Raw genomic sequence first — 26,776 nt, forward strand, 5'->3', positions numbered from 1 at the left:
GGGTGCTCCTCATCCCCCTTGTTGTGCCCCATCCCTGGGGCCTGTGCCCTGGGGGAGCTTTATCAGCCCCACACAAGGGCTCAGGAGGAACCTGCCCCACAGAATCAGTGGCAACACCCGTGTTTGCTGCGGGAGATAACCCCGGCACAGCGACGGGCGAGACCGGTGCCGGGAGCAAGCTCCGTGTCTGGGCTCTCCCCTCCCTTCTCCCTTATCAGCAAGAAGAGAAGGCTCCTGAAGGGGAGACCTGAGAGCAGCTCCAGCGCCTAAAGGGGCTGCAGGGAACCTGGAGAGGGGCTTGGGACAAGGGCCTGTAGGGACAGGCCAAGGGGAATGGCTTGAACCTGCCCGAGGGGAGACTGAGCTGAGCTCTTAGGCAGAAGCTCTTCCCTGGGAGGGTGCTGAGGCGCTGGCACAGGGTGCCCAGAGGAGCTGGGGCTGCCCCATCCCTGGACCCTGGCAGGGACCTGCCCCAGCCTGGCCCAACCACAGCCCCCAGTGCCCCCCCCAGGAAGACACAAGCCAGGAGTTCACCCCCCCCCAGCTTTATTCCCAGAGCCCCAGCTCTGTCCAGGCTCCATGTGCAGCATCAGCAGGGCCAGGTCCCCACACTGGGCACCAGGGCGTCTGTCCATGGGGCTGGGTGGCCACCTGGGTGGCCGTGGGTGCAGCTGGGTCCACTAGCTGGAGGCCGGGGGTCTGTCCATGGGTCCATGTGTGGGTCGGTCCATGGTCTGTGTGCCCGTGTGTGGGTCTGTCCGTGGGTCCATGGGTCTGCCTGTGTCCATCCATAGGTCAGGGTTGGGGGTGCCACTTGCCCCCCTCTATGACATGCAGGTACTGCAGCACGTTGTCCGCGGGGCCGTCCATGTGTCCGTGGGTCTGTCCATAGGTTTGCATGTCCATGGGTCTGTGGGTCTGTCCGTCCATCCGTGGGTCCACGGGGTGCCCATGGGGGTCACTTGCCCCTGGCCGTGACCCGCAGGTACTGCAGTCCATGGGTCCATCTGTGTGTCCATGTGTCCCTGTGTCTGTGGGTCCATCCATGGGTCTGTCCGTGTGTCCATGGGGTGCCCATGGGTCACTTGCCCCCGGCCATCACCCGCAGGTACTGCAGCGCGTTGCGGGCAGCCTGGGCGCGGGCACCGGCACGGGAAGGGGCCGCCCCATGGCACACAGTGGCCGGTTGGGTCGAGAGCTCTACCAGGCACTGGTGCAGGCCGCTGAGGCTCAGAGCGTCTGGGGGGGACAGGGACAGGTCAGTGACCCCCAAGCCTCACACACCCCTGCCCAAGGCCAGGCTGCACCCATGGGTGCCCCAATGCTGAGCACACGGACACCCATGGCCATGGGTGCCACATGGTCCATGTAGCATCAAAGGTGCCACAGCCCATGGGGGGCTCATGGGTGTCCATGGGCTGGGGTACCCCATAGGTGCCCAAACCCTAAGCACATGGGTGTCAATGGGTGTCCATGGGGGCATCATGGGTGTCCATGTGGGGCTCATGCACCCATGGGTGCCCAAACCCTGAGCTCATGGGTGCCCATTGAAGACTCGTGGGTGTCCATAGGCTGGGGCACTCATAAGTGCCCAAACCCTAAGCGCATGGGGGGCTCATGGTGCCCATGGGCTATGGCAACCATGGGTACCCAAACCCTAGAGGTCATGGTGGCCATGGGTGCCCATGGGGGGCTCATGCACCCATGGGTGCCCAAACCCTGAGCCCATGGGTGCCCATGGGTCCCTCCCACACCCAGAGGCACCCATAGGGCGCGCAGTGCTCACCGATGTCGAGGTAGCTGATGGCGAAGCTCTGCTCCTCGGAGAGCTCCTGCAGCAGGGCGCAGGCGCCCGCACCCATGGGTGCCAGGGGGTGGCTCCGCAGCTGAAGCATCTTCTCACCCACCGAGTTCCGCAGCGAATCCCAGGTGCAGCCGGGGGCCCGGCCCCGCAGCCCCTCCAGCCGGGGGCACCCCTGGGGGGGCATGGGGTGAATGGGGACCCCCCAGCACCCCATGGGGAGATGGGAGCTCAGGGACCCTCCATACACCCGCATAGGGTGCCCATGTCCCCATTAACTCCTGAGGATGCTCTGGGTGCCGGCATCCCCCCGTTATCCCCTCAGGATGCTCTGGGTGCCTGCATCCCCCTGTTATCCCCTCAGGATGCTCTGGGTGCCTGCATCCCCCCGTTATCCCTCAGGATGCTCTGGGTGCCTGCATCCCCCCGTTATCCCTCAGGATGCTCTGGGTGCCTGCATCCCCCCGTTATCCCCCAGGATGCTCTGGGTGCCTGCATCCCCCTGTTATCCCTTAGGATGCTCGTGGTGCCTGCATCCCCCCGTTATCCCTTGGGATGCTCTTGGTGCCTGCATCCCCCCGTTATCCTTTGGGATGCTCTTGGTGCCTGCATCCCCCGTTATCCCTTGGGATGCTCCGGCATTACCATGGAGAACTGATCCTCCTCCACCTCGGCCTCGCTGCCCTCCCGCTGCTCCATGGGCACGTTGTGGATCCGAACCAGCATCTTGGCGGCCGCGTTGCGCTTGGCCAGCTTCTTGGAGGTACCACTGCCTGCAGGGCAGGGGGGACAGGGATGGGGGTGAGCCCATTGCCTGCTCTGTGCCCCCCCAGCAGTGATGGGGACATGAGGGGGTCTATAGCCCCCCTAGCCCCCCCATAGCCCCACCGATCTCCACGAAGCGCTCCACGCGGCAGGTCATGGTGAACTCCTTGCGATGCGCCGGGCCCGACTCCTGCGTCACCGTGTACTCGGGCAGGCGCCAGCCCTTCTGCACCACCAGCTCCTGCGGGGCCATGGCGCAGGGAGGGGGTCAGAGGGGTCCCGGGCCACCCGCAGGGGGGGTAAACAGCACTGGGGTGGGGATAAAGGACACCCAACTGGGGATAAAGGACACCCAAATGGGGATAAGTGATACCAAAATGGGGATAAATGACACAAAAATGGGGAAAAATGACATCAAAATGGGGAAAAATTACATCAAAATGGGGATAAATGACATCAAAATGAGGATAAATGATACCAAAATGGGGATAAATGACATCAAAATGGGGAAAAATGACATCAAAATGGGGATAAATTACATCAAAATGGGGATAAATGACACCAAAATTGGGATAAATGATATAAAATGGGGAAAAATGACACCCAAATGGGGATAAATGACACCAAAACAGGGATAAACAGCCCCAAAATGGGGATGACATCAAAATGGGAATAAACAGCCCCAAAATGGGGCTAAATGACACCAAAATGGAGATGATACCAAAATGGGGATAAACAGCCCCAAAACGGGGCTAAGTGACATCAAAATGGGGATAAATTATACCAAAATGGGGATAACTGACACCAAAATGGGGATAACTGACCCCAAATGGAGATAAACCTCACCAAAACAGGGATAATTGACACCAAAATGGGTCCCCCCTCACCAAAATAGGGATAACCACCTCCCAAATGGGGATAATTGACACCAAAATGGGCATAACTGGTCCTAAAATGGGAATAAATGACACCAAAATTGGGATAACTGTCCCCAAAATGGGTCTCCGTCACAAAAATGGGGATAACAGCCCAGATGAGGAAAACTGACACCAAAATGGGGATAAACACCCCAAAATGGGGATAAATGACACCAAAATGGGATAAATATCCCCAAAATAGAAGTAACTGGCCCCAACCAGAGAGAACCATCCCCAAACTGCGCAGAAATGTCCGAAAACAGGGATAAGAGTTCCTGAGAGAGGGATAACTCCCACCAAAATGGGGTCCATGGCATACACATCCCCAAAATAGAACTGTCCTCAAAACAGGTCCACTGCCCCAAACAAAACAGGGATAACCATTCCCAAAAGAGGGATAACCACCCCACAACAGGGATAACTGTCCCCAGAACAGGGATAACTGCCCCAAAACAGGGATAACCATTCCCAAAACAGGGATAACCATCCCCGAAAGAGAGATAACCATCCTCAAAACAGGGATAACCATTCCCAAAACAGGGATAACCATCCTCAAAACAGGGATAACCATCCCTGAAACAGAGATAACCATCCTCAAAACAGGGATAACCATTCCCAAAACAGGGATAACCATCCCCGAAACAGATAACAATCCTCAAAACAGGGATATCCATTCCCAAAACAGGGACAACCATCCCCGAAACAGGGATAACCATTCCCAAAACAGGGATAACCATGCTCAAAACAGGGATAACCATTCCCGAAACAGGGATAACCATCCTCAAAACAGGGATAACCATTCCCAAAACAGGGATAACCATTCCTAAAACAGGGATAACCACCCCCAAAACAGGGATAACCACCCTCAAAACAGGGATAACCACCCTCAAAACAGGGATAACCATTCCAAAACAGGGATAACTATCCCCAAACAGGGATAACTATCCCCGAAACAGGGATAACCATTCCCAAAACAGGGATAACCATGCTCAAAACAGGGATAACCATTCCCAAAGAGGGATAACTGTCCCATGGGTGGGGTCCATGTCCCCTCTGCCCCCCTATGGTGTCACCCACCTGCAGGGCCCCCACGGGGTTGCACTCGGCCTGGGGGGGGGCCACGGGGCTCTTCATTTCCAGGGGGGTGCCCCTGGGGGGGGGAGATGGGCACAGAGTGAGGGGGGGCGGGCCCCAGGGCACACCAGGACCCCCCCATTGAGGTATTGGGGGGGCAGGGGTTGGGGGGGACACACGTTGGGTGCCCCCCACCCATTACCTGGGGGAGGGGGGGCGCACAGTGGGGGCCGGGGGGGGCACCTCAGCTGGGGGCTCTGGGGGGGAAGGAGAGCTTGGGGAGAGAAGGGGAGAGGTTAACACTGACCCCCCCAAACCCCCCCCAGCCCCCCCAATTCCCATGGGACACCCACATCCCCCCCCAGCACCCCCAATTCCCATGGGATTTCCCAAACCCAACTGAGCTCCCAGATCCCTTGGGATGTTCAATCCCCTGCATCCCCCATCACCCTGGGTACCCCCAAACCCCCCTGGATGCTCTCACCCCCCCAAGACCACTGGACCTGGGTACCCCCATCACCCTGGGTACCCCCCTCAGCACCCCAAATCCCCCCCCAGCTCCCTCCAACCCCATCCCATGCTGCACCCTGACCCCCACCCATGACCCCCCCAGCACCCTGGGGTCCCCCCCCCTCACCTGGGCTCCTCGGGGGGGGTGGCCTCCAGCATGTCCCCCCCTTTGAGCAGCTTCAGGGCCACCTCGGCCGCTTTGTGCTTCGCCGCCTTCTTACTGGGTCCCTGCCCTGGGGCACCCATTGGGTGAGCTGGGAGGGGGGGCAACACCCAGGGTCCCCCCAGGGCCCTCATTGACCCCCAGGTCCCTTGGAACGCCCAGATCCCAGGTGATCCCTTCATCCCCAACCCACTTGCTGGGGTCCCAATGGATCCCTGAGCATCCCAAGCATGGGGAACCCAGATGACCCCCCCCACCTCAACCCAAGTTTGGGGCTCCCAATGGATCCCTGAGCACCCCAAGCATGGGGATCCTTGGTGACCCCCCTTCCCCAACCCACTCCTGGGGCTCCCAATGGATCCCTGAGCACCCCAAGCATGGGGATCCCAGACGATCCCCCCAACACAACCCACTTTTGGGGCTCCCAATGGAGCATTCCAAGCACCAGGACCCCAGCCCATCCCTCAGGGCTCCCAATGGGATATCTCCCACCAGGACATCCCCACCGTGTCCTCCCTGCCCTCTCCCTGCATCCCAACCAAGTGGGACCCCCCGGGATCCCCTCCAGTGCCGGTGGGATCGGGATGGACACAGGGCGGAAGTGGGACTGTGGGGGTGCTGGTACCCACCGGTGCAGCTGATGTCCCCCACGGTGACACGGAAGGTGAAGTTGGGCTGGTGGGCCTGGCCCTCGGCCTTCAGCAGGTCGTAGCCCGGGGTCTTCCCTATGCGCGTGCCATATTCCTGCAGGAGGCTGATGGGCGTCTTCCCGGGATTGGCGGCCAGCATCTGCTCCAGGCTGGGGACAGGGCTGGACCAGCGCGGCATCACCGAGAGCGTGGGCACAGGGGGGCATCACCGAGAGCGTGGGCACAGGGGGGCATCACCGACGGTGTGGGGACGGGGGGGCACTGCCATGCACAAGGGGACCCTGGGGCTGCCCTGCTCTGTGTGTGCATCCCGGGGTAAGTGGTACCCGGGGGGACGCCGGTCCCGGCGGGGGGGGCCCGGGTGTGCCCCCGTGTTGGGGGCCGTATCCCGGTATCCCAGGGGTTGTCCCGGGGGGTTCCGTGTGCGCAGAGGATCCCGGTTTCGGGGTGGGCGCCCCACGGGTGTACCCGGGGCTCGGCGCTGCGTCCCGGTGTACCCCAATGTACCCCCCCCGGTGTCGGGAAGGGGTTTCCGGGGGCTCTATCCCGGTACCGGGGCCGTGTCCCGGTGTCGGGGGGGGTATCCCGGGGCTCTATCCCGGTCCGGGGGGGAGTGTCCCGATGGGGGGGGCTGCATCCCGATGGGGGGGTGCCTCCCGGTGGGGGGCCGGTACCTGGGGAAGCCGCCGCTCCTCCTGGCCCCGCCGCCCGCCCCCTCCTCGCTCATCCCCGCCGCGCTCCGTGCCGCCGCCCGCGCCGCCAGGGGGCGCCCCGCCGCGCCCCGAGCGCGGAGCACCCTGGGAAGCGGCGCTGCCCCGCGGGGGCTTGTGGGAAATGTGGTCCCTGCCGGAGGGGAGGAGGGGCTGCATCAGGGGCGGGGCCGCTCCCCCGGGACTACGCTTCCCACAATGCCCTGCGCGGGGAAGGCGGGGACGGAGGGGAAAGGGGCACGTGATGCGGGGGCTGCGCGATGGAGATGGAGTGGGATAGGAATGGACACGTGGGTGGGATAGGGATGGATCGGGATGGACACGTGGGGTGGGATAGGGATAAGGATGGGGACAGGCTGGTGGATGGGACACGGATGGGCGGGGGTCAATGGATGGGGACAAGAGGGTGGGACTGGGATCGACAGGGTCCAAGAGGGGTTGATGGATGGGGACAGACTGGGAGCACTGGGCCAGGGACAGTGAGACTGGGAGCTCTGGGAGCAAGGGTGCCTGGGTTGGGAGCACTGGAAGCAAACTGGGATCACTGGAAATAGAATCGCACCCATAGACAGAACAGTGGGGTCAAACTGGGAGCAATGTGGACAAAGGGACTCTCATACTGGGAGCACTGTGAATAGATTGGGATCTGTGGGGACTGAGGGACACCCATACTGGAAGCACTAGGAATGGACTGGGAGCAGTGGGGATATAGGGACACACGTACTGGGAGCATTAAGATTAGACTGGGAGGAGTGAGGATAGAGGAACACACCTATTGGGAGCCCTGGGAATAGACTGGAAACCCAGTGGAGAGGACACCCGTACTGGGAGCACCAGGAATGGACTGTGAGCAGTGGGGGCAAAGGGACATCCATACGGGGAGCACTGGGATCTCACTGGCTCCCTCATGTTGGGCCACTGGGGGCCATTGGGTGGATCCTGATCCTGGTCCCAGTGCTGGGGGTACCAGGCCCGGTTTGGAAGGGGCAAAGCCACAGGGGAGTCCTGATCCCAGTTGGGGTCCCAGTCCCAGTGCTGGTGCCAGTATAGGGGTCCTGGTGCCCTTTGGGTTGCTAGTGCTGGTGCTGCTGCCATTACAGGGGTTCCCATGCTGTTACAGGGGTCCCGGTGCAGGTGTGTTCCCAGTGCCAGTATAGGGGTGCTGGTGCTTGTATAGGGGTCCTGATCCTCGTCCTGGTAGGTCCCCAGTCCCAGTGCCAGTATAGGGGTCCTGGTGCCAGTATAAGGGTTCTGATGCCCATATTGGGGTCCCAATGCTTGTACAGGGGTGCTGGTGCCCATTTAGGGGTCCTGGTGCAAGGTGGGTTCCCAGTCCCAGTGCCAGTATAGGGGTCCTGGTTCCAGTATAGGGGTCTTGGTTCCAGTATAGGGGTGCTGGTGCCGGTTCCATTATAGGGGTCCCTGTGCCATTATAGGGGTCCCTGTGCCTGTATAAGGGTCCCAGTTCCATTACAGGGGTCCTGGTGCCACTGGCTTCCCAGTGCCAGTGCCAACATAGGGGTGCTGGTTACAGTATAGAGGTGTGGGTGCCAATAGTGGTGTCCCGGTGCTCTTTGGGGTCCCTGGTGCTGATGCTGGTGCCATTATAGGGGTCCTGATCCCAGTATATGGGTCCCAGTTCCATTACAAGGGTCCCTGCGCCAGTGGGTTCCCGGTCCTGGTACTGGTACAAGGGTGCTGGTGCCAGTTCCATTATAGGGGTCACAGTGCTCTTTGGGGTGCTTGTGCTGGTGCCATTATAGAGGTCCTGGTGCCCTTGTAGGGGTCCTTCTATAGGGGTGCCAGTGCCGGTATAGGGGTCCTGGTACAAGGGTCCCGGTCATGGTGCTGGTTATAGGGTCCTGGTTCTGCTATAGGGGTCCCCATGCCGTTACAGGGGTCCCGCTGCCGGTATAGGGATGCTGGTGCCAAGGGGGGAGTCCCGGTGCCGGTGCGGGGGTCTCGGTGCCGGTGTGTTCCCAGTCCCGGTGCCGCTACCGGCGGGTTCCCGTCCGGTGCCGCTCCGCTCCGCTCCGTTCCGTTCCGTCCGTTCCGTTCCGTGCCGTGCCGGGGCGGGGCCGCGTCAAACGCCGGGCGGGGCCGTTCTTCACCGTTCGCCCCGATCGCGGCCCCCGGCCCCCCGGTACCGGCCCCGGTCCCTCCCCCCGGCGTCACCGGCATCAAACCCCGGCTCCAGCGGCGGCTCCGGCACCGGCCCCACCGGCACCGCGGGGCCCGCACCCCCCAGGTACCGGCACCGGCACCGGCGGGGGGGGTAGGACCAGGGATGCTCGGGGGGAGGGGGAAGGACCAGGGATGCTACCGGGGGGGGGGGGATGGGGCACGAGCGGCCTCTTGCACACGCCTGTGCCCCCCCCATGGCTGAGCTGCTCTTGCACACGCACAGGGCCCCCCCCCCTTGCACACGCGTGTGCAGCGCCCGCAGGTGCGTGACCCCCCCCACGTGTATGCGCAGGCCTGGCGCGATGTGCACCCCCTTGCACACGCGTGTGCCCCCCCCCATGGGCCTGCACCCCCTTGCACCCCCGTCTGCATCCCCTTGCACAGGCCTGTGCCCCCCGCGGCCCCTCCCCATGTCGCGACAGGCCGCCATGTCCCGACAGCCGTGCCGGCGGGGGGCGCTCTCTCTCCGGCCCCCCCGCTCTGTCGCGACACGGGGCCGCTGTCGGAGCCCCCGGGGTTCCCCCGCTCCTGCCTCAGTTTCCCCGCGGGGGAGGAAGGGGGGGGGGGGCTCCATCCCTTACCGGGATGACGTCACCGCGTGACGTGATGTCACCACGGGGGGGGACACGATACCGCCGGGGTCCCTCGGGGTGACGTTAAGCCCCGCCCCCCCTAATTTTAGTGATGACGTCATTCGCCGGCTCCGCTGTTGCCATGGCAACTGCCCCCCCCGACCCCCCCCCAGGATCCCCCCTCCCAGCCCTGCCTCAGTTTCCCCTTTGCACACACGTGTAAGGGGCTGCTCATGCATGCAGGGGGGTGCACACGTGTGTGAGGGGATGCTCATGGATGCAATGGGATGCACACGTGTGTCGGGGGGTGCACACGTGTGTGGGGCTGCACACGCATGTTAAGGGACTGCACATGTGTGTAAAGGGACGTTCATGGATGCAATGGGGTGCACACGCATGTCGGGGAGTGCACACATGTGGGGCTGCATGTGTGTTAAGGGGGGGTCTCATACGTACACAGCGGGTGTCCTATGGGTGCAATGGGGGGGGTCCCATGGAAGAACATGGGGGGTCCCATGTGTGCAATGGAGGGGTCCCATGGGTGCAATAGAGTGCTCCCATGCATGCAAAAGGGGGTCCCATGTGTGCAATGGGGGGGTCCCATGGGTGCAGTGAGGGGGGTCCCATGGGTGCAATAGAGTGCTCCCATGCATGCAAAAGGGGGGTCCCATGTGTACAATGGGGGGCATCCCATGTGTGCAATTTGGGGGGTCCTATGGGTGCAATGGAGTGCTCCCATGTGTGCACAGCGGGGTCCCATGGATGCAATGGGGGGTCCCATGGAAGCACAAGGGGGTCCCACGTGTGCAATAGGGGGTCCCATGGGTGCAGTGGTGGGAGGGTCCCACGGTCCATGTGTGCACAAGGGGGGGTCCCCTGGATGTATAGGGAGGTCCTATGGGTGCAGGGGGGGGTCTTGTGGGTGCAGGTGGGGTCCCAAGGGTGTAATAGAGTGCTCCCAAGTGTGCACAAGAGCGGTGTTCCTATGGGTGCAATGGGGGTGTTCCCATGGGTGCATTGGGGGTGTCCCATGGGTGCAATGGGGGTATCCCATGGGTGCGATGGGGGTGTCCCATGGGTGCAATGGGGGTGTCCCATGGGTGCAAGGGGGGTGTCCCATGGGTGCAATGGGGGTATCCCATGGGTGCAATGGGGGTGTCCCCTGGGTGCAAGGGGGGTGTCCCATGGGTGCAATGGGAAGGTGGGCCCATAGTCCATATGTGCACAGGGGTGTCCCTTGGGGGCAATGGGGGTTCCCATGTGTGCAATGGGGTGTCCCGTGCATGCCATGAAGGGGTCTCCATGGGTGCAATGGGGGTGTCCTCTGTGTGCAGTGGGGGGATCCCAAGTCCGTACTGGGGTTGTCCCATGGGTGCCATAGGAGGACCCCATGGGTGCAGTGGGGGTGTCCCATGGGTGCCCTGGAGGGGTTCCCATGGATGCATTGGGGGTGTCCCATGGATGCCATAGGGGGACCCCATGGATGCACTAGGGGTGTCCCATGGGTGCTGTGGGGGTCCCCATGGATGCCCTGGGGGTGTCCCATGGATGACACAGGGGGACCCCATGGATTCATTAGGGGTGTCCCATGGATGTACTGGGGGTGTCCCATGGGTGCCATAGGAGGACCCCATGGGTGCCATAGGAGGATCCCGTGGGTGCCGGGGGGGTCCCCGTGGGTGCCATAGGAGGACCCCGTGGGTGCCGGGGGGTCCCCACCCGGTGCCGCTGTCCCGCAGGCGCTGGGGGGGCCGCCCCGCCATGGCCTGCCTGCACGAGACGCGGACGCCGTCGCCGTCGCTGGCGCTGGGCTCGGACGGGACCCCCGAGCAGGAGCTGACCCCCACGCAGTGCGTGCTCCGGGACGTGCTGCCCCCCGCGCCCGGCCCCGCCGGGCCCGGCCCCGCGCCCGCCCCGGGCCCCGCCGCCGCCGCCGAGCCCGCACGGCCCCTGCCGGCCGCGGCCGCGCATCTGCGGTGCCAGGCGGGCGGCGGGGGGGGGCTCCTGGAGGGGCTCTTCGGGTGCCTGAAGCCCGTGTGGAGCATGATCGGGAAGGCGTACAGCGCCGAGCACAAGCACCCGCAGGAGGGTCAGCGGGGGGCCGGGGGCGGCAGGCAAACGGGGCGACAGCGCAGGGGAAAGAGGGCAGAGGAGGGGGCGACGGGGAAGGGGCAGTGCGGAGGGGAGTGGGTGCCAAGGGGGGCTGCGCCCTGGCTGTGCCTGTGGTTGGGTGCCGTGGGTGCAGGAGGGGTGCAGGGCGATGGGTGCTGCTGCCATGGGTGCAGGTGCCGTGGGTCCCATTGGTGCGGGTGCCATGGATGCCATGGGTGCCATGGGTGCGGGTGCCATGGGTGCCATGGGTGCTGGTTCCTTGAGTCCCATTGGTGCAGGTGCCATGGGTGCAGATGCCATGGGTCCCATTGGTGTGGGTGCCATGGATGCTATAGGCGCCATGGGTGCGGGTGCCATGGGTGCAGGTGACGTGGGTGCAGGTGCCATGGGTGCCATGGGTGCTGGTTCCTTGAGTCCTATGGGTGCAGGTCCCATGGGTGCGGGTGCCATGGGTGTGGGTGCCATGGGTGCCATGGGTGCAGGTGCCATGGGTGCCATGGGTGCAGGTGCCATGGGTCCCATTGGTGTGGGTGCTATGGGTGCAGGTCCCATGGGTGCAGGTGCTGTGGGTGCCATGGGTGCAGGTCCCATGGGTGCAGGTCCCATGGGTGCCGTGGGTGCCATGGGTGCTGTGGGTGCTATGGGTGCAGGTGCCATGGGTGCAGTGGGTGCCGTGGGTGCCATGGGTGCTGTGCCCGCAGACCCCTGGGAGGTGCCGTTCGAGGAGATCCTGGACCTGCAGTGGGTGGGCAGCGGGGCGCAGGGCGCCGTGTTCCTGGGCCGCTTCCACGGCGAGGAGGTGGCCGTGAAGAAGGTTCGGGACCTGAAGGAGACCGACATCAAGCACCTGCGCAAGCTGAAGCACCCCAACATCATCACCTTCAAGTGAGCGGGGGCACCACGGGGACAGCGTGGGCAGGACACGGGGCCTGGATGTGTGATGGGCATGGGGACACCATGGACATGGTGTGGGGCATGGACGTGTGATGGGCATGGATGTGTGATGGGCATGGGGATACCATGGACCTGGTGTGGGTCATGGATGTGTAACAGGCATAGAACGTGTCATGGACATGCCGTTGGCATGGGCTATGGACATGGCATGGGGCAGGGACATGGCATGGGGCAGGGACAGGCTGTGGGCATGGAACATGGACATGGCATGGGTAAGCCATGGGCATGGGGAATGGAGAACATCATGGGCACACGGCATGGACATGGCATGAGCATGGACACAGATAAGCCATGGGCATGAGGGATGGAGGCATGGACGTGGCATGAGCACAGCACAGGCCATGGACATGCCATGGGGGGCACCACGTGCAGAGGACATGGACATGGCATGCACATAGACATGGCATGGGCATGGACACAGCATGGGCATGGGCACGGCATGGGCATGGACACGGCATGGGCATGGACACAGCATGGGCATGGGCACAGCATGGGCATGGACACGGAGGGGGCATGGACACAGCATGCACATGGACATGTCATGGGCATGGACAGGGGACAGGGCATGGACACGGCAAGGACATGCCATGGTCACAGGCAGAGGGGCCGTGGACACGCCATGGGTATGGGGCATCAACATGGCACGGGCATGGGCAAACCCAGCGTGGCATGGAGCTGGGTGGGCAGCACATCCATGGACACAGGGTGCAGACACCCATGGACACAGGGTGCAGACACATGGACACGGGGTGCAGACACCCATGGACACGGGGTGCAGACACCCATGGACATGGGGTGCAGACACATGGGCACGGGGTGCAGACGCACATGGACACGGGGTGCAGACACACATGGACACGGGGTGCAGACACGCATGGACACGGGGCGCGGACACCCATGGACACGGGGCGCGGACACCCATGAGCACGGGGTGCGGACACCCATGAGCACGGGGTGCGGACACCCATGAGCACGGGGTGCAGACACCCATGGGCACGGGGTGCAGACACATGGACACGGGGTGCAGACACCCGGACATGGGGTGCAGACACCCATGGGCACGAGGTGCAGACACCCATGGACACGGGGTGCAGACGCACATGGACACGGGGTGCAGACATGCATGGACACGGGGCGCGGACACCCATGGACACGGGGTGCAGACACCCATGGACACAGGGTGCAGACACATGGACACGGGGTGCAGACGCACATGGACACGAGGCACACTGGTGCATCCCAGATGTGGCACAGGGACCACCACACATGGGACAGGCCCATCACAGCTGGCGCAGGGTGATGTGGGTGCAGAGGGGTGTCCATGGGTAGATGGGTGTTCCTAATGCTAGTGGGGGGCCTTGGGTGCCCCAACACTGATGGGTGCTGCCAGGTACTTGGATGCAGATGGGTGCCCTGGTGAAGCTGGGCTCCTGGTCAAGTTGGGTGTCCTGGTGGCACTGGGTGCTCTGGTGGCACTGGGTGTCCTGGTGACATTGGATGTCCTGGTGGCATTGAGTGCCTTTGTGGCGCTGGGTGCCCTGGTGGCACTGGGTGCCCCGGTGACATTGGGTGCCCTGATGGTGCTGGGTGCCTTGGTGACATTGGTGTCCTGGTGACATTGGTTGCCCCGGTGGCACCGACTGCCCCGGTGACATTGGTGCCTTAGTGGCACTGGGTGCCCTGGTGACAATGGGTGCCCCAGTGACAGTGGGTGCCCCAGTGACACTGGTGCCTGGTGGCACTGGGTGCCCCGGTGACATTGGGTGCCCTGACGACGCTGGGTGCCCTGGTGGCGCTGCGGGAGCAGCGGGTGCTGAGGGTGCCGTGTGCCCGCAGGGGGGTGTGCACCCAGGCACCCTGCTACTGCATCATCATGGAGTTCTGCGCCCAGGGGCAGCTCTACGAGGTGCTGCGCGCCGGGCGCAAGGTCACCCCGTCCCTGCTGGTCGACTGGTCCATGGGCATCGCCGGCGGCATGAACTACCTGCACCTGCACAAGATCATCCACCGCGACCTCAAGTCGCCCAAGTGAGAGGGGCTGGGCCCGGGGAGCACCCATGGGTGCTGGGGGTGCCCCGGTGATGGCATGGCCGCGGTGGGGACGTGCATGAGGTGGGTGCATGGTCCTGGCCTTGGCCTTGGTGGTTGCGCGGTGGTGGCAGTTGCATGTGCTTGGTGGTGACATGACCGTGGTGCTGCCGTACCCATGGTGTTGTTTGTGGCGCTGGCCATGGCCATGCCGTGTCCATGGAGGTGCCATGTCCTTGGTGGTGACACATCCATGGCAGCGCTGTGCCTGTGGCACGGACCTCGGTGGTTGCGTGTCCATGGCAGTTGGATGTCCATGGCAGCGCCATACCCATGGTGGGTCCATGGCAGTGCCATGCTCATGGTGGGTCCATGGCAGTGCCATACCCATGGTGGGTCCATGGTGGTGCCATGCTCATGGGGCTGATGGTGCTGTGTCCATGGTGGTGGCTTGTCCACAGCAAGACCATGCTCATGGCAGTTGCATGCCCATGACCGCTCCATGTCCATGGTGGCTCCATGCCGATGACGGTTTCATCCCCGTGGTGGTGGCATGTCCATGACCTAATGATGTTTGTAGCAGTTGCATGCCCGTGGTGGTGCCATGCCCATATCATTGGTGTGTCGTTGGTATGTCATTGTCATGTCATTGGTGTGTCATTGGCATGTCATTGCCATGCCATTGGCATGTTGTTGCCATGTCATTGGTATATCATTGGTGTGTTGTTGGTATGTCATTGGGGTGTCATGGGCATGTCATTGGCGTGTCATCGGTGTGTCATTGCTGTGTCATTGGTGTGTTGTTGCCTTGTCATTGGCATGTTGTTGGCATGTTGTTGGTATGCCATTGGTGTTTTATTGCTGTGTCATTGGTGTGTTGTTGCTGTGTCATTGGCGTGTTGTTGACATGCCATTGGTGTGTCATTGGTATGTCATTGGCTTGTCGTTGCCATGTCATTGGTGTGTCGTTGGCATGTCACTGGTGTGTCATTGGCATGTCGGTGGCACGCCGTTGCCATGTCCTTGGCATGTCGTTGGCGCGGCGCTGCCGTGGTGCTGAGCGGGTGCCCCGCAGCATGCTCATCACCTACGACGACGTGGTGAAGATCTCGGACTTCGGCACCTCCAAGGAGCTCATTGACAAGAGCACCAAGATGTCCTTCGCCGGCACCGTGGCCTGGATGGCACCCGAGGTCATCCGCAACGAGCCCGTCTCCGAGAAGGTCGACATCTGGTGAGGGCCTGGGGCTCCGGGGGCACCGGGGACCCCGGGGCAGGCGGGGGGGGGGGGGTGCCTGGGGACGATGGGGGCAGCAGGGAGCGGGGCCGGGGCTGACGGGGCCGGCGCTGCCCCAGGTCCTTCGGGGTGGTGCTGTGGGAGCTGCTGACCGGGGAGATCCCCTACAAGGACGTGGACTCCTCGGCCATCATCTGGGGCGTGGGCAGCAACAGCCTCCACCTGCCCGTGCCCACCGGCTGCCCCGACGGCTTCAAGGTGCTGCTGCGCCAGTGCTGGTGAGAGCGCGGGGACACGGCCCCGCAGGGGGCACTGCGTGGGGAGAGCCATGGGGCACTGCATGGGGACACTGCATGGGGACACTGCATGGGGAGAGCCATGGGGCACTGCATGGGGACACTACATGGGGAGAGCCACGGGGCACTGCATGGGGACACTGCAACAGCCATGGGGACACTGCATGGGGAGAGCCATGGGGCACTGCATGGGGACACTGCGACAGCCATGGGGACACTGCATGGGGGCACTGCATGGGGACACTGCATGGGGACACTGCATGGGGAGAGCCATGGGGCACTGCATGGGGACACTGCAACAGCCATGGGGGCACTGCATGGGGAGAGCCATGGGGCACTGCATGGGGACACTGCATGGGGAGAGCCATGGGGGCACTGCATGGGGACACAGTGACAGCCATGGGGACACTGCATGGGGACACTGCATGGGGAGAGCCATGGGGCATTGCATGGGGACACTGCAACAGCCATGGGGCACTGCATGGGGGCACTGCATGGGGACAGCCATGGGGACACTGCATGGGGGCACTGCAACAGCCATGGGGACACTGCATGGGGAGAGCCATGGGGCACTGCATGGGGACACTGCCTGTGGAGAGCCATGGGGGCACTGCATGGGGAGAGCCATGGGGACACTGCATGGGGAGAGCCATGGGGCACTGCATGGGGGCACTGCATGGGGAGAGCCATGGGGCACTGCATGGGGGCACTGCAACAGCCATGGGGGCACTGCATGGGGAGAGCCATGGGGACACAGTGACAGCCATGGGGGTACTATATGGGGACACCCTACCTGGGGGCACCCCCACCAAGGGATAGGCCATGGGGACACCCCACCATTGGGACACCCCATGGGAGCTCCCACGCCATGGGGACACCCCGACACAGAGACACCCCATGAGGACACCCCTTGGGACACCCCTTGGGACACCCCCATGGGGCACAGCCATGGGAGCCCCACACCATAGAGGGGTCACACCACAGGGGCCGCCTCCATGGGCACCCAACGAAGACCCTGCCATTGGCACCCAGCCTGGGCAGGGGCGCGGGGGCCCCGGTCAGGGCTGCCCCACCCCGGGTGCCCATGGCCCAGCGCCCGCAGCGCCCCCGTGCGGCTCCCGCAGGAACAGCAAGCCCCGGAACCGGCCCTCGTTCCGGCAGATCCTGCTGCACCTCGACATCGCCTCCGCCGACGTCCTGTCCACCCCGCAGGAGACGTACTTCAAATCCCAGGTACCCAGCCCCCCAAAGAACCTGCACACCAAAGCACTAGCACCCAGCACCCCAAAGCACCCAGCACCCAGCACCCCAAAGAACCCGCACCCCAAAGCACCAGCACCCAGCATCCCAAAGCACCCAGCACCCAGCACCCCAAAGAACCCACACCCCAAAGCACCAGCACCCAGCATCCCAAAGCACTAGCACCCAGCACCCCAAAGCACCCAGCACCCAGCACCCCAAAGAACCCACACCCCAAAGCACCAGCACCCAGCACCCCAAAGCACCCAGCACCCAGCACCCCAAAGAACCCACACCCCAAAGCACCAGCACCCAGCATCCCAAAGCACCAGCACCCAGCATCCCAAAGCACCCAGCACCCAGCACCCCAAAGAACCCGCACCCCAAAGCACCAGCACCCAGCATCCCAAAGCACCCAGCACCCAGCACCCCAAAGAACCCACACCCCAAAGCACCAGCACCCAGCATCCCAAAGCACTAGCACCCAGCACCCCAAAGCACCCAGCACCCAGCACCCCAAAGAACCCACACCCCAAAGCACCAGCACCCAGCATCCCAAAGCACCCAGCACCCAGCACCCCAAAGAACCCGCACCCCAAAGCACCAGCACCCCAAAGCCCCAGCACCCAGCACCCCAAAGCGCCCGCACCCCAAAGCACCAGCACCCTGCACCCCAAAGAACCCACACCCCAAAGCACCAGCACCCCAAAGCACCTGCACACCAAAGCACCCAGGCCCAGTATAACCCAGTGCTCACAGCAGCTGTGCCCAGTACTGCTCAGTGCCCAGGGCGCCCGGTGCCTGTAGTACCTGGTGCCCAGTGCCTGGTGCAGCTGATACCCACGGTAGCTGGCGCCTGGTTTTTCTGGTGCCCATGGTACCCAGTGCCCATGGTACCCAGTGCACAGTGCCTGTGGTACCCGGTGCCCATGGTACCCGGTGCGCAGTGCTCATGATACCCAGTGTGCAGTGTCCATGATATGCGGTGCCTGTGGTACCCGGTGCGCAGTGCCCGTGGCACCCGGTGCTGATGTACCCGGTGCGCAGTGCCCGTGGCACCCGGTGCATCCGGTACCCGATGAACCCGGTACCCGTTTGCCCCAGGCCGAGTGGCGTGAGGAGGTGAAGCTGCACTTCGAGAAGATCAAGTCGGAGGGGACGTGTCTGCACCGGCTGGAGGAGGAGCTCATCAACCGCCGGCGCGAGGAGCTCCGGTGGGCGCGGGGACACGGATACGGGGAGAGGGGGCATGGGGATATGGGGATATGGGGCATGGGGATATGGGCACATGGCTGGGGTACTGGGGGCCGAGGAACACTGGGGTACAGGGAGGGCTGTTGGGTGCCTGTCCGTGTGCAAGGTGGGTGCTGTGGGGTGCAATGGGGTCTATGGGGTGCTGTGGGTGCTATGGGGTGCTGTGGGTGCTGTTGGGTGCTATGGCTGCTATGGGGTGCTGTGGGTGTTGTTGGGTGCTGTGGGTGCTGTGGGTGCTATGGGGTACTATGGGGTCTGTGGGGTCTGTGGGGTCTATGGAGCGCTATAGGGCGCTATGGGGTCTATGGGGTGCTATGAGGTCTATGGGGTGCAATGGGGCGCTATGGGGTCTATGGGGTGCAATGGGGCGCTATGGGGTCTATGGTGTCTATGGGGTCTATGGGTTCTATGGGGTCCATGGAGTCTATGGGGCACTATGGGGTGCTATGAGGTCCATGGGGTCTATGGGGTCCATGTGGTCTATAGGGTCTATGGGGTCCATGGGGTGCTATGGGGTCCATGGGGTCTATGAGGTCTATGGGGTCCATATGGTCTATGGGGTCTATGTGGTCTATGGGGTGCTATGGGGTCCATGGGGTCTATGGGGTCCATGTGGTCTATGGGGTCCATGGGGACTATGGGGTGCTATGGGGTCCATGGGGTCCATGGGGTCTATGGGGTCTGTGGGGTCTATGGGGTCCATGTGGTCCATGGGGCGCGGTGGGTGCTGGGGGCACTGCGGCAGCGTGTGGGTGCGCAGGCACGCGCTGGACATCCGGGAGCACTACGAGCGCAAGCTGGAGCGCGCCAACAACCTGTACATGGAGCTGAGCGCGCTCATGCTGCAGCTCGAGCTCAAGGAGAAGGAGCTGCTCAGGTCAGTGCGCACCCAGCGGCACCCAGTGGTACTCAATGGCACCCAATTGCACCCAATGGCACCCAATGGCACCCAATAGTACCCAATGGTACCCAATGGCACCCAATTGTAACCCAATGGTACCCAGTGGTACCCAATGGTACCCAATTGCACCCAATGGCACCCAATGGCACCCAATAGTACCCAATGGTACTCAATAGCACCCAATTGTAACCCAATGGTACCCAGTGGTACCCAATGGCACCCAATTGTAACCCAATGGTACCCAATGGTACCCAATGACACCCAATTGTAACCCAATGGTACCCAACGGTACCCAATGGCACCCAATTGTAACCCAATGGTACCCAATGGCACCCAATGGTACCCAATAGTACCCAATGGCACCCAATTGTAACCCAATGGTACCCAATGGCACCCAATGGCACCCAACAGTACCCAATGGCACCCAATGGTACCCAGTGGTAGCCAATGGCACCCAGTGGTACCCAATGGCAAGCAATGACATCCAGTGGTACCTAACGGTACCCAATGGCACCCACAGCCCCCCAGAGCACCCAGTGGCACCCCTTGACCCATCCCATGGCCACCCTGTTGCTAAGGCCAACCCAATCCCCACCTCTTGGCCATGGCCACCCCTGCCTGTACCCCATGGCCAGAACCAAGCCTATACTGGCCCCATGGCCACCCCGAGCCAATGGCCCGCCTTTACCCCACCCAACCCACAAAAGCCATCCCCCCCCCCCATGGCCATCACCCCCCCATGGCCATTATCAGTCCCCATGGCCATTGTCCCCCCCCATGGTCATTGCCCCCCCGTGGTCATTGCACCCCTCATGGCCATTTCACCCCCCCATGGCCATTGTCACCCCTGCATGGCCATTGCCCCCCCATGGCCACTGCCCCCCATGGCCATTGCCCCCCATGGCCACTGCCCCCCATGGCCATTGCACCCCATGGCTATTGCCCCCCCCCGGCCATTGTCACCCCCCCATGGTCACTGCCCCCCCCCGGCCATTGCCCCCCCCATGACCATTCCCCCCCTCCCGACCATTCCTCCCCCCCCGTCCCCGTCCCCCCCCGCCGGTGCCGGCGCCCACCCCCGCGGTGCCCCCCCCAGGCGGGAGCAGGCGCTCGAGAAGCGCTACCCGGGGCTGTTCAAGCCGCGGGCGCCGCGGGGGCTCCTGCACGGGAACGCGGTCGAGACCCTCATCAAGAAGAGGAGCGTCCCGCAGAAGCTCTCGCCCCACGGCAAGCGGTGAGCGGGGGGGGGCACGGAGATGTGGGGCTGGGGGCGCGCCGGGGGCTCGTGGGCCATTGCGGGGTGTGGGGTGCAGAGGCCGGTGCCCATTGGAGAACGGGCTCTATTGGGATGCGCTGGGATGTGGGGATGTGGGTCCTTGTGGGGCTGGGTGCCTGGTGGTAGGGAGGGTGTCTGGGGGCTTGTGGGGCTTTGGGGGGGTCTGGGGGCCCAGATACTTTGGGGTGCTTTGGGGGTGCAGATGCTCCCTTGGAGAACGGGGTCTGTTGGGGGTCTGGGACATGGAGATGTGGGGCTGGGGAGCACTGGGGGCCCAAGTGCCTTTGGGGCTGTTTGGGATGCAGATGATGGTGTCCAATGGAGAATGGGCTCTATTGGGATGCTCTGGGATGTGGGTCCTTGTGGGGCTGGGTGCCTGGTGGTATGGGGGGTGTCTGGGGGCTTGTGGGGCTTTGGGGGAGGTCTGGGGGCCCAGATACCTTTTGGGGGGTCTGGGGGTGCAGATGCTGGTGCCCATTGGAGAGTGGGATCTATTGGGGGGTCTGGGACAGGGGGATGTGGGGCTGGGAGCTTGGGGGTGTCTGGAGGCTTCTGGTTCTTTGGGGCTGTGGGGTACAGAGGCCAGTGCCCATTGGAGAACGGGGTCTATTGGGATGCTCTGGGATGTGGGTCCTTGTGGGGCGGGGTGCCTGGTGGTATGGGGGGTATCTGGGGGCTTGTGGGGCTTTGGGGGGGGTCTGGGGTCGCAGATACCTTGGGGTGCGTTGGGGGTGCAGATGCTCCCTTGGAGAACGGGGTCTGTTGGGGGTCTGGGACTCGGGGATGTGGGGCTGGGAGCCGGGGGGGGGCGCCTGGGGGCTCGTGGTCCTTTGGGGGTGCCTGGGCGCCGGCGCCGGTGCCCGTTGGAGGATGGGGTCCATGGGGATGCTCCGGATGCGGGGGGGGGGGGCGGTTCAGAGCCGCTCCCTCGCAGGGCTCTCTATGGGGGGGCCCCGGGGGGGTCCGTGTGTCCCCCCCCCGCCGCTCTCCCCATCCCGTGCCCCCCCAGCCCCGACCTGCTGAAGCCGGAGCTGCTGCTGCCCAAGCTGGACGCGGCCATGGCGCAGGTGGCGCTGCCCGCCTGCCCCCGGGGCCCCCCCTCGCCCCGCAGCCGCCGCGCCAAGGGCCGGCACCGCAAGGCGGGGCCGCGGGGGGGCTGCGGGGACCCCCAAACCCCCCCCCGCGGGGCGCCCCCCCCGGCCTCCCCCGGCCCCGACCTCCTCGGGGGGACCCTGGAGGCGGCGCCTCCGGATGCGGGACCCGGGATGGGGCCGGGGGCGGGGGAGGGCGGGGCGGCGGCGGCGGCGCCCCCCGGGACCCCCCCCCCGCAGGTGCCCCCCCCCGGGGGGGAGCCCGAGCGGGAGAGCGCGGCCGCGCGGGGGGGCCGGGGGGGGCCCGCGCAGCACCTGACCCCCGCGGCGCTGCTCTACCGGGCGGCCGTGACCCGCGGGCAGGTGAGAGCCCCCCGGGGGGGGCCTGGGTCCTATGGGTGCGTCCTATGGGGGGAGGATGGGGGGGGTCAGGACCCTGTGGGTGCATCCTATAATGGGGGGGGAATGGGGAGGCCTGGGGGGGCGGCTTTGGGGTCCCTCTGGGTGGTGGGGGTGATCCAGGGTCCTATGGGTGCAACCTATGGGGGGGATGGGGAACCCTTTGGAGGGGGCGGAGGGGGGGTCAGGACCCTGTGGTGCATCCTATAATGGGGGTGGGATGATCCCTTCTGGGGGGCTTTGGGGTCCCCCCAGGTGATGGGGAGGATCCAGGACCCTATGGGTGCATCCTATAACAGGGATGGGGAACCCTGGGGAGGGATTCGGGGATGTCAGAACCCTACGGGTGCATCCTATAATGGGGAACCCCGGGGGGGGGGGGTTTGGGGGGTCCCTCCTGGTGATGGGGGGGGGTCAGGGTCGCTGCGGGGGGGGCAGGACCCCAACCCCTCTGCTGTGCCCCCAGAAGCGGGGGGTGTCCTCGGAGGAAGAGGAGGGTGAAGTGGACAGCGAGGTGGAGCTGCCGCTGCGGCAGAGGTGGGTGCGGGCCCCCCCGTGGGCCTTGGGTGCCCAGAGACCAGCAGAGGGGGTGCCTGTGGGTGCTGTGGGTGCTAAGAGGTTTCTATGGGTCCTGTGTGGTGTATATGGGTGCTATCGGGTGCTATGGGGTGTCCATGGGTACTATGGGTTATCTATGGGTTGCTGGGTGTGTTACGAGTGCAAGAGATATCTGGGTGTGCTGTGGGGTCCTGTGGGTGTCTGTGTGTGCTATGGGGTGTCTATGGGTGCTATGGGTTTATCTATGGGGTGCTGGGTGTGCTATGGGTGTCTTATGGGTGCTGTGTGTGCTATGGGCTATCTATGGGGTGTCTATGGGTATCTATGGGTGTCCGTGGGTGTCTATGTGGTGCCCACATGTGCTGCGTGTGCTATGGGCTATCTATGGGTGTCCAGGGGGTGCCCACATGCTCTGTGTGTGCTATGGGGTATCTATGGGTGCCCATGGGTATCTATGGGTGTCTATGGGATGCCCACGTGCTCTGTGTGTGCTATGGGGTATCTATGGGTGCCCGTGGGTATCTATGGGTGTCCATGGGTTCCCCACGTGCTCTGTGTGTGCTATGGGGTATCTATGGGTGCCCGTGGGTATCTACGGGTATCTATGGATATCTATGGGTGTCCATAGGGTGCCCACACACGTGCTGTGTGGGGTATCTATGTGTGTCTAAGGGGTACCTGTGTGGTACCTACGTGATGCCCACGTGTGCGGTGTGTGCTATGGGTGTCTATGGGGTGCCCACGTGTGCTGTGTGTGCTATGGGGTATCTATGGGGTGTCTATGTGTGTCTGTGTGTATCTATGGATATCTATGGGTGTGCATGGGTACCCACATGGTGTCCATGGGGTGCGCACAGCGCTGTGTGTGTCTGTGTGTATCTGTATGTATCTGTGTGTCTCTATGGGTACCCATGGTGGAGCCCATGCGCACTCTGCGTGCTATGGGTATCCATGGTTATCTACGTGCATCCATGTGTACCCATGTGGTACCCATGTGGTACCCGTGTGATGCCCACACACGTTGTGTGTGTCTATGGGGTATCAATGGTTATCTATGGGGTACTCATGTGGTGCCCACGTGGTGCCCGTGTGCTGTGTGTGTCTATGGGGTATCCATGGTTATCTATGTGTATATATGTGCATCCATGTGTACCCATGTGGTACCCATGCAGTGCCCAGACTATGTGTATCTGTGTGTCCCCATGTGGTACCCGTGTGTGCTGTGTGTCCTATGGTGTACCCATGCTTATCTGTGTATCTACGGGTACCTATGTGGTACCCATGTGGTACCTATGTGATGTTCACAGTGTGCTGCGTGTGGCTATGGGTGTCTATGGGTATCCATGGTTATTTATCTGTATCTATGTGGTACTCATGTACCCATGGGGTACCCATGTGGTACTCATGTGATGCACACGCACGCTGTGTCTATGTGTACCCATGTGGTACCCATGTGATGCCCATGCACTGTGTGTATCCATGTGCATCTATGCGGTACCCATGTGGTACCCATGAGATGCCCACGCTGTGTGTATGTGTATGTATGTGGTGCCCATGTGGTACCCACATGATGCCCATGCTGTATCTCTGTGGTGCCATGCGATACCCACGCAGTACCCACGTGATGCCCACGCTGTGTGTATCTATGTGGTACCCATGTGATGCCCATGCACTGTGTATACCCATGTGTATCTATGTGTGCCCATGTGGTACCATGTGATGCTCATGCTGTGTCCTCTGTGCACCCATGTGGTACCCATGTGAGGTTCATGCTGTGTCTATGTGTATCTATGTGTGCCCATGTGGTACCCATGTGATGCTCATGCTGTGTGTGCCCATGTGGTACCCATGTGATGCTCATGCTGTGTGTGCCCATGTGGTACCCATGTGATGCTCATGCTGTGTGTGCCACATGCAGTACCCATGTGATGTCCACGCTGTGTCTCTGTGCACCCATGTGGTACCCATGTGATGCTCACGCTGTGTGCACCCATGCGATACCCATGTGATGCCCACACTGTGTCTATGTGTATCTATGTGCACCCATATGGTACCCATGTGATGCCCACGCTGTGTCTCTGTGCACCCATGTGGTACCCATGTGGTACCCATGTGATGCCCATGCTCTATCTATGGGCACCCACGTGGTGACGCTCATGCTCTGTGTGTGCCCATGTGGTACCCATGTGCTGCCCACGCTGTGTCTATGTGTATCTCTGTGCACCCATGCGGTACCCACGTGCTGCCCACGCTGCGTGTGTCTCTGCGCACCCACGCCGTACCCCGCTCTGTGCCGCAGGTGGCCCCCGGCCATGAGCCAGCGGCCGTCGCTCTCCACGTTCAGCTCCGAGAACTTCTCGGACGGGGACGGGACGGGGAGGGGCTGACGAGCGAGGCCTCGCCCAGCGCCACCCCCGACGTGGGCAGCACCAACACGGACGAGCGCCCGGACGAGCGCTCCGAGGACCTCCTCTCGCAGGGCTCCGAGATCCCCATGGACGCCGCCCCCCCCCGACGGCCCCGCGCGCCCCAAGGTCAGAGCCCCCCCAGGGGATGGGTGCTGGGGGGGGCCTTAGGGTCCCCCCAATGCTGCTGCTATGGGGGGGGTCATTAGTGTCCCCCCGGGGATGGGTGCTGTGGGGTGGTGATGGCCTGAGCCCTATAGGGTGGGGTTAGCAAAGGGAAGGGGGGTCCCTCAAGGGTGCTACTGTGGGGTGGGGGTCCTTGGGGTACCCCAGGTTGGGGTTAGCAATGGGGTCCCCCAGAGATGGGCGCTATTGGGTGTAGGGGGGTTCTTATGGTCCCCCAATGGTGTTAATATGGGGTTGGGGGGTCCTTGGGGTCCCCCAGGGCTGGCTGCTATGGGGTGGGGGGACCTTAGGGTACCCCAGGTTGGGGTTAGCAAGAGGAATTGGGACCCCCAGAAATGGGTGCTATTGGATGGGGGGGGTGTCTTAGGTCCCCCAGTGCTGCTAATATGGAGTGGGGGGATCCTTGGGGCCCCCCAGGATGGGTGCTATGGGGCAGTGATGCCCTGAGCCCCATAGGGTGGGGTTAGCAAAGGGCAGAGCAACCCCCAGAGATGGGTGCTATTGGAGAGGGGGTCCTTAGGGTCCCCCAGGGCTGGGTGCTGTGGGTGGGGGTCTCTCAGGGATGGGTGTTATGGGGTGTGGGGGGGTCCCCCAGGAAAGGATCAGCAATGTGAAGGGGGACCCCCAGGATGGGTGCTATTGGGTGGGGGGGCTCTAAGGTTCCCCCCGAGTTTGACACTATGGGATGGATGGGGGGGCTTAGGGACCCCCAGGGCTGGATCCCCTAAGGGAAGAGCTTTGGGGTCCCCAAGGTCATAGGGGGGGAGGTGTCCCTGTGGGGCAGGGGGGTCTGAGGATGCTGAAACCCCTCTTTCTGCATCCCCCCCCCAGGTCTCCGAGACTCAGACTGCGACAGCGCGGAGCTGGATCACTCAGGCAGCGGCGGAGGCCCCCCCCGGCCCACAGCCCCCCCCGGCCTGTGACCTGTGTCCCCCCCCTGCACCCCCTGCACCTCCCAACCCCCCCACTTGTACAGCCCCATATATTTATATAAATATCTATGGATCTCTATAGGAAGCTGTCTGTGTGCATGGGGGGGGGCAGGAGCTGGGGGGGGGACACACACAACAACAGGGGTCAATACTGCCTATGCCCCTGACGTGTTTATGTAGGACCTACTGTAATACCCCCTTCAGGCCAAAAGGGGGGGGGGGGGAAGAGAGGATTTGTCCCCCCCCAGGGGATGATTTGGGGTGGGGGGAGCATAGAGAGGGCTGAACCCCATCTCCAGTCCCACCCCTTCTTTACTGGTGGGACTGGGAGCACTGGACCTGGGTGGGGGAAATAAAGGATGGTTCCCCCCCCCCCACCAGGGGTTAAATTCTGGGGGGGACACACACAACAAAGCACAGAATGGGGCTGAACCCCCCCCCCCCTCCAGCCCCACTCCTTTACTGGTGGGACTGGGAGCACTGGGGGTAAAGGATGATTTCCCCCCCCAGAAGATAATGGGGGGAGGCAGAAGCAGCATAGAAGGGGCTGAGCCTCCACCAG

General features: G+C 63.1%; 2 protein-coding genes across 2 annotated transcripts; one reads left to right on the plus strand and one right to left on the minus strand.

Annotated features, from left to right (window-relative positions):
* Positions 1-529: 529 nt before the first annotated feature.
* Positions 530-6,651, minus strand: TARBP2 (TARBP2 subunit of RISC loading complex). Its single transcript, XM_065659659.1, has 9 exons — positions 6,555-6,651; positions 5,860-6,041; positions 5,195-5,300; positions 4,760-4,831; positions 4,561-4,633; positions 2,690-2,807; positions 2,447-2,574; positions 1,787-1,976; positions 530-1,239 (listed from the first exon to the last, which is right to left on the minus strand). Exons 1-9 carry the CDS (start codon positions 6,605-6,607, stop codon positions 1,082-1,084), a joined length of 1,080 nt encoding a protein of 359 aa, XP_065515731.1. The 5' UTR covers positions 6,608-6,651; the 3' UTR covers positions 530-1,081.
* A 2,109-nt stretch (positions 6,652-8,760) lies between these two features.
* Positions 8,761-26,255, plus strand: MAP3K12 (mitogen-activated protein kinase kinase kinase 12). Its single transcript, XM_065659528.1, is given in 15 exon segments — positions 8,761-8,838; positions 11,086-11,435; positions 12,160-12,343; positions 14,249-14,440; positions 15,516-15,674; positions 15,797-15,955; positions 17,098-17,206; positions 18,317-18,426; positions 19,227-19,343; positions 20,464-20,601; positions 21,653-22,097; positions 22,600-22,670; positions 24,991-25,073; positions 25,076-25,225; positions 26,123-26,255. Coding segments are annotated over 14 exon segments (2,328 nt in total). The 5' UTR covers positions 8,761-8,838; positions 11,086-11,107; the 3' UTR covers positions 26,206-26,255.
* The last annotated feature ends 521 nt before the right edge of the window (positions 26,256-26,776 follow it).

This window comes from Lathamus discolor, chromosome 23, assembly GCF_037157495.1.
Source record: "Lathamus discolor isolate bLatDis1 chromosome 23, bLatDis1.hap1, whole genome shotgun sequence".
NCBI lineage: Eukaryota > Metazoa > Chordata > Aves > Psittaciformes > Psittacidae > Lathamus > Lathamus discolor.

What these genes read in the sequence shown, in the direction of transcription:
- TARBP2 (XM_065659659.1), bottom strand. Translation starts at nt 6,607, where the DNA reads ATGAGCGAGGAGGGGGCGGGCGGCGGGGCCAGGAGGAGCGGCGGCTTC. An exon ending in AGGAGCGGCGGCTTCCCCAG is followed by an intron (nt 6,042 to 6,554) that starts GTACCGGCCCCC and finishes GCGCTGGTCCAG; the next exon opens with CCCTGTCCCCAGCCTGGAGC. An exon ending in GGGGGACATCAGCTGCACCG is followed by an intron (nt 5,301 to 5,859) that starts GTGGGTACCAGC and finishes TGGGTGCCCCAG; the next exon opens with GGCAGGGACCCAGTAAGAAG.